The sequence below is a fragment of the Malus domestica genome, chromosome 05 (assembly GCF_042453785.1).
Source record: "Malus domestica chromosome 05, GDT2T_hap1".
NCBI lineage: Eukaryota > Viridiplantae > Streptophyta > Magnoliopsida > Rosales > Rosaceae > Malus > Malus domestica.
In genome coordinates, this window is record NC_091665.1 from 11,329,970 (window position 1) to 11,336,794 (window position 6,825).

Sequence of the window (6,825 nt, forward strand, 5' to 3'; positions counted from 1 at the left end):
TTGATGGAGTTTGGCTATTTCCATTTAGTTTTTGTAAAGATAACCATTGCATGTTTTTGTTAATATCTGTACATATATATATATATATATGTATGTATATATGTGTGTGTGTGCGTGTTGAATCATTTCTATACAAAGAAGTGATGGAGGGGGTGAGTATGTTAGTATACAGTTTCTTGAGAGCAAAGAGAATCTACATCAAAGATCATGTTCATACACACACCAGAGCAGAATGACATTGCTAAAAGAAAACATCCTCACTTATTGGAAACTGCAAATAACCCTTTTGACAACAGCTTATCTACCTAAAATCTTTGTGGTTCCATGCCTTCTCCACTGCCAACTTCCTCCTCAACTCCTTATGTCCATGCAAGATCCTTTTTCTATCAGTGTAAGATTTATTCTCAATAACATTGATATACAATATAATATGGTTGTATTAGAAAAGAGAAAAAAATAGTTGAACTTGAGAAAGGAAACTTTCGGTCTATTGTAGCATATGATATGTTTGTGATAGACATAAGATTTATCACATCTCAAGTTCAAATGGCCAAATATCAAAAAGTTTAGAAGTTGACGGATTCCTAATCTGATTCCTTACGTGATATTTAGGTATTTAGGTATTTCTATCTAGACTCAAGCGGATAGAAGATATTGAAACAAAATTCACAGGCTACACTCTTCCTCATCTCTGGGTGCCTAGGTATCCACCTTAAGCCTTTCCTCATTTGAACCTCTCCCTAGCTAAATATATTAAATGAGGATGTAGTTGTTGCCTGCACTCTGTGGCCTGGTGGTTTTGTGAACCTCACATTCCACTAGGTCCTGGTTTCGACAGGCATGCTGAGAAAAGCAGACTGTAGTACTAATAGTGGCAAGCAAATTGAAACAGAAATGAGGTATTCTAAAATACCTCCGTTTTTAAAACCTCTATTTTTTTCCCTCTGGTTCTTGTTGGCTCTCTTCTCCATTGAAATAGCTGCCGAGTCGCTTCTCTTCGAACCAACGTCATTGGAAACAAACGTCCACCCGCACGACGACACGTGCAGACGGATAGTTTCTTGGACAGAAATAAAATGCCTTTTCTTTTTCTAAGATACAACCATATTTCAAACTCACTGCAATTATTCATACGCATAAATCAAATATTGATACAGAAGTTCATAGGTTCTTAGGGATATATCAGCTCCACGAAAGATAAAAGAAGCCGGCGATCAGCTCTCTTAGCTTATTTTTGTACATCTCGCGACTCTTAAGCTTATAAAATCCATTTTCACGAGTTCTGAAGGATTTTCCTAGTTTAAACACAGTAACAAAGGTGGTACTTGTCTATTGTAAAAAGTCCTGCAGAAGCTGTTTGCTCATGCCAAATGTGCACACGACCGCAAGAGTCTTTTCTCGTTACCCTTTTTCAACTGTCCTCCGAAAGTAGTTGAGATGGTAATACCATTATATAATCATGCCGTCTTCTATTGTTGCCTTCTCCAGAATAATTGTGATCCCCTCGCGAATGTAAAATCCGTCTTCTGGCCTGTCTGCTTCTTGAACCCCCTACACGACCAGCGAATTTAGATGGACCGTAAGATTAAACGTAAAAGTAATATATTTTTCTTCAATGAAAATTTTTTCCCATGTAAAATTTTATAAACGTAGACCAGAAATAAGACTAGATCATGGGAAGCTATGATTACTTCTTTGTTCACGATCATAACGTCCTTCCCTATCTTTGCATTCTTATCGATTATGCAATTCCTTCAAGGAAGAATCATAAAGACATGATTAGAGAACTCGGAATAATATATTTCATCTAAATTCAATAACCGTTTCTCAAATAATGAGTCTAGTTACCTAATCTTTGTATTGCTTCCAATGCCAATTGGGACCTCCCCGTCTGCAAGCAGAGATGCGATTTCAGATTCCGTTTGGTAATTGTCAGCACCCATCATTATGGCATCCTGCAAACAGAGATAACAACTTAGTAAACTAAGTCAACTGGGAAAAGGTAAGCAAATAATAAAAGGGAATTATTATTGGCACTCCAAACTTTCTATAATTAGAAAGAAAAATACACTTGTGAGCAGTGTACAATGAGATTTTTGGAGTGCTAATAACAATTCCCTAATAAAATGGTCAAATCTTCAAATTTTCTGTTCCAAAACTATGATAACTAACCTTGAGTTCGACACCATAATTCAACCGTGAACGTTCACCCACAATTGAATGTTGGACACTACATTCTTGCAAGAAACATCCATGTGAGATTATTGCATCCACAATCTGCAAAAAAAAAAAAAAACAACTAATGCATGAGAAGAGACACCTCATTTAAGTTGCCAATACGAGCCTAAGTCTGTTAGCATACCCGGCACTTGTCAATCTTTGTTGGTGGTAAGAATCGAGGAGAGGTAAAGATTGGTGTCTTTGGGTCATAAAACTCAAACTTCGGAATCTGCAAAATAGATAACGCAATTTTCCCAGGCGTTAATCACACATCAGGGATAGAAAATGCTTTTGCTCTTGGCTTCACAGAATTAAGATTAAGATATTACTTAAGAACTCCACCGTTATAGAGATTCATATCTTCTCCATGTTCACATGTTATGATGTGCAATAACAGGGTGCCCGGGAAAACAATGTGCAAAGGCAAATATGCAGTTACTACACAAGTTCAATGAACTCAAGGAATAGGAACCAAAGAGAGAAGGAATAAAAAATGTTGCCCCTTAGGAAACAATGAAATCTACCTCTTCGGTGAGGGCCAAGTTAGCATCATAGAAAGACTTTATAGTTCCAATGTCCTCCCAGTAGTCTCTGAACATATATGCCTGTAAAAGAAAAGGGCAACTTACAGTCATGTTTTCTTCGAAACTCAATATCTGAGTATAAACAGATCAATAGGCATGCAGTATATACAGATCAATAGGCTTGCAGAAAATACGAAAATCTTGAATTGTTCATGCAAAAGGCACAAATTTTATGATCTTTCAGTTGAGGCTTTCACTCTTTTGTTTTCTTAAATCCTAAAATGGGGGTAGTCATGCCTTGATTGAGATGGAGAATCTCATTTGCAGTCCCACAGATGACGACACATCAACTGTAATTTTTATCTTACCTGGACCTTGTGCTCTCTCACTGCTGCAGGAATGATTTCAGATCCAAAGTCATTGGATGTTGGATATCTCCACCTCAGAAGATTTAGCAAAATTTCTGTCTTAAATACATAAACTCCCATTGATGCAACATAGGGGGTTTTCAATGCATCTTGTGGTGACAATCCCAGAAGCGTGGTATCTGCTTGCTGCAGAATATCAACCAAGAAGAGTAAAAACTTATGTCTAATATAAATGTTCACAAAAATTAAATCATGTACATCCAAGTACAAAGTAAATATTCCAACACCGGGAGAACCAAAGAATAATTCGGAAATATAAATATCATGTCATCAGTTCATGATGTTATTCTCATAGCTATATTTAAAGTTTACTTCCAAATCAACTTACTTAATGAAATCATTCGAAGGCCATTCCGATGCCCTCAATTTGACTTACAAAAAGGATGAAACGGAACAAAGTAGTAACTAGGCGTTATCAGCATAAGAGATTGGATGTTAGTAGTAACTAATCTTATTTTCCTTCCTCCTACTAATACTATAATGAGCACACGATAACAGGATGCAAAAGTGATTTTCAAAGAGGGTGGAAAACAATTCAAAGAAAAAATATTCTGATAGCAGAAAAACAGCTGGTTCTTGCTCACCATTGCTTTTAGATCAGCTCCCCTTGGTTTTTCAGCAAACTGGATTACTTTACCTCTGCTATCGATCTTCACCAACCCATAATCAGACGCGCGGCTGGAAAAAATGCATTCAACATTAGTCAAGAGATTAAGAAATTAGAAGAATGAGGATTTAGTCACAACTCAAGATAATTTCTTAGCTTAAGAAAATAGAGTGTGTACAAAGAAACTACTAAAATATTGACGTTCGGATAGTCTTCAATTTGTAATTGTTAAAGTATATACAATAAAGCTGGCCGACACCAGCTTAAACTTGTAAACAGTTACAACCCAGGAAAATGTTTTACATGATACAAAACCCAGATCCTGAGATCAAATCCCAACCCTGTAACCACCCAATTTATGAACTCTACATATGGGATCTTTAGAGGTGGAAAAAGTCCTACACGTGAGAGACGTGTTAGAATATCAAACAACAGTCGACTCACATCCTAGGAGCTTAAGCTTTTGGGAATGAGCTAAACCAACCAACTTTTTCAACAACCCACAAAAAAAACATGAATAATAATTTTTGCAGTCCTATTAAGACAAAAAGGAGAAAAGAACAGACCTGCCACCCACTGCTGTACAAGAAATTGTAATATCGGAATTTCTATCAACGTGACTCTGCATATCAGAGAAAATGTGTAAGCAAAATTCAACAACAATAACAAGTCCTTTGTGAAGGGAAATGATTATACCTGCACAAAGTCCATATAATCCATTCGGTAAAGATGATCGCCAGACAAAATCACTATATTCTCAACATCCCTGTTCTTGGCATCCTACAAGAACCAATGAAATGCATTGTACCCGATATCAAGCTATGTGCAAAATCAAGATAACAACAGACAGATGCATTACTACTGCCTATTCCGCCCCTCCTCTAATTTTAGAACAATACCATAGACGGAAACTTCTTTACCCACCTCAAATACCCATGTAAATTGCCTCACAGCATCTGCTGTTCCTTGGAACCAATTCATTCCTGCTTCCCCCTGCGTTTGAGTGGCTGCTAGCACCTGCTCTTGAAGTCACTAAAGAATCAAGGAACTTGAAAAAGAAATATTGAGAAGTGCACATTCAACTGAATTTACTTTTTTTACATCTCAATCAAGTGAGACACGAAATCCATTATTCTTTTCTTTTTATATAATGAGAACCACTTCATTTAACCAGAAAACAATAAGAAGCTTCCCTAATGGACTAATTTGTCAATTTGAAAGTTGATTTTTGCAATCTGTTTACATATAATATAATCATCAGCCTACAACGAAATTTATTCTCGAATTATATAGTTTTGAACCACAAATGCCTTTAAGGATTCATTACCTCTACAAATCTATCTCCAAAGTTGATACCATTTCCAAAATAGGTGCGAGCAATGTGACGATTGAGAGAAGCAGAATTAAACTGCGTCAGTACAAATATCTTGTTTATATTGCTGTTGATGCAATTGCTCATTGGAATGTCTATAAGCCGGTAGCATCCTCCAACTGGGACCTGCAATCATACCAAATCAAAGCATGGTAAAACATCAAACAAAATAAATTCACAAGCTTGAACAAATTATGACTGTGTTCGGTCAATGACTAGTTTGAAGAATCATAAACCAAATTTGTCTCATAAATCAGAAGGATTCCAATATACACAAATACATATTTGATCTTACCGCGGGTGTCGCTGATCTTTTGGTAAGAGGAAAGAGCTGTGTCCCTGCACCGCCTCCTAATATAATTGAAGCTACATTTTTCGGGTCTACTCTCCGTCTAAACATTGGCATTTGCAGAGTCTGAGACTAAACCCCAGATTAGGACAACATTTTACATAATTCATCAAACAAATAAAGTAAACAAAGTAACAAGCTTTACAATTAACATAGGCAAATGGTAGTGATCATACAAACTACACGGCTTAATAATCATTTAAAAAATTATCAAATGGGCAATCGATTGTAATCGAAAGGATTAACTTACGACAGCCTCGGTGTCGTTTGATGTAAGAACAGCAAGAATAGCTCCAGGTTTCACCTTCCTCTTGTCAGTTCTCAACTGATTGGCCCAAAGCCTGTGATTAGAACTCCCTCTAACACTCTCCCCCAAAAACCCAGGATCACCATTGCAGAAACCACTTGCGTTTCCCAAATGGGTATTGGGTTTCAAAGCCACACAGCAAGAATCCATTCCCGTTACCAACTCTGATAGAATACTAATCGATCAGAAATCGTGGCACTCAAAAGGCATTTAAACCAAAATCCCAGTAAAGAGATGTGATCTAATTACCAAAGTAAAGTAAAGATCACACAAGGATTATAATACTCAAAGCCATAACTAGAATATTAATATCAAACCATAGAAAACAAAACAGAGTTTCTGAATGAAAAAAGGTGAATCTAAAGGAAGTTGGAAATGGATCCTGAGCAAAGTGAAGATACTCAGATCAAAACTACTCCTCAAAAGTAGAATCTCAAGGAGCCAGGAGTGCAACAACCAAATATTTTCACAGTCAAGAGAGTGAGAGTGAAGATAGGTGGTATTGTGAGCTGTATAATCTGCAAAAATTTAAAATTTAGGGAGAACCTTAGAAGTGATCGGTTGAGTTGAGACAAGTGAAAGTCAGAGTGGAGTGAAATACGTGAATGATTTTGAAAGAAAGTGAATAGCTTTATTGGCCTCACGAGAAAACTAGCAAAGCCAGTTTTTATAGTTAGGATTTGGACCCTAGGCATCCCTCTTATTGTAAAGTACCGTTCATTGAAGATGTGCGGTTTGAAGTTATTTTAAATTTTTTATTTAAAATTAAGGGAACTTTAACGAAAAGCATTCGGTACTGTTCATTTTAACGAAAAATCACATTTTTACACTAAAAAGTCAATCTTGGTACTATTCACTTTACCATTTATTTTGTCCTTATCATTAAAACTCAAAGTTTTCAAGCCATTTTCATTAGTTTTCCTTAAAATTAAAGATAAGCGATTTGTAACGAAAATTAATTGTATAATGTACGATAAACGGATAAAATGTGAAGATGTTATTTATATAGTTTCACCAT

General features: G+C 36.2%; 1 protein-coding gene across 4 annotated transcripts; it reads right to left on the reverse strand.

Annotated features, from left to right (window-relative positions):
• Positions 1-1,107: 1,107 nt before the first annotated feature.
• LOC103448413 (glucose-1-phosphate adenylyltransferase large subunit 1-like) lies at positions 1,108-6,491 on the reverse strand. 4 transcript variants are annotated; one of them, XM_029102026.2, is made up of 15 exons: positions 6,354-6,491; positions 5,751-5,971; positions 5,447-5,566; positions 5,107-5,277; positions 4,704-4,796; positions 4,476-4,559; positions 4,346-4,401; positions 3,757-3,850; positions 3,113-3,298; positions 2,745-2,825; positions 2,363-2,449; positions 2,173-2,277; positions 1,849-1,955; positions 1,692-1,752; positions 1,108-1,551 (listed from the first exon to the last, which is right to left on the reverse strand). In XM_029102026.2, exons 2-15 carry the CDS (start codon positions 5,955-5,957, stop codon positions 1,450-1,452), a joined length of 1,554 nt encoding a protein of 517 aa, XP_028957859.1. In that variant the 5' UTR covers positions 5,958-5,971; positions 6,354-6,491; the 3' UTR covers positions 1,108-1,449. The 4 variants fall into 4 exon arrangements, with proteins under 4 accessions (XP_028957859.1, XP_008385899.1, XP_070678361.1 ...); XM_008387677.4 differs by having other exon boundaries at positions 5,447-5,572; XM_070822260.1 differs by having other exon boundaries at positions 6,057-6,449.
• Positions 6,492-6,825: the final 334 nt, after the last annotated feature.

Excerpts from the sequence above, each read along its gene's own strand:
- LOC103448413 (XM_008387677.4), bottom strand. The coding sequence starts at position 5,957 with ATGGATTCTTGCTGTGTGGCTTTGAAACCCAATACCCATTTGGGAAAC. Across the intron at positions 3,299-3,756 it reads GAGCTGATCTAAAAGCAATG|CAAGCAGATACCACGCTTCT; the intron begins GTGAGCAAGAAC and ends GATATTCTGCAG. Across the intron at positions 2,826-3,112 it reads TGAGAGAGCACAAGGTCCAG|GCATATATGTTCAGAGACTA; the intron begins GTAAGATAAAAA and ends TTTCTTTTACAG.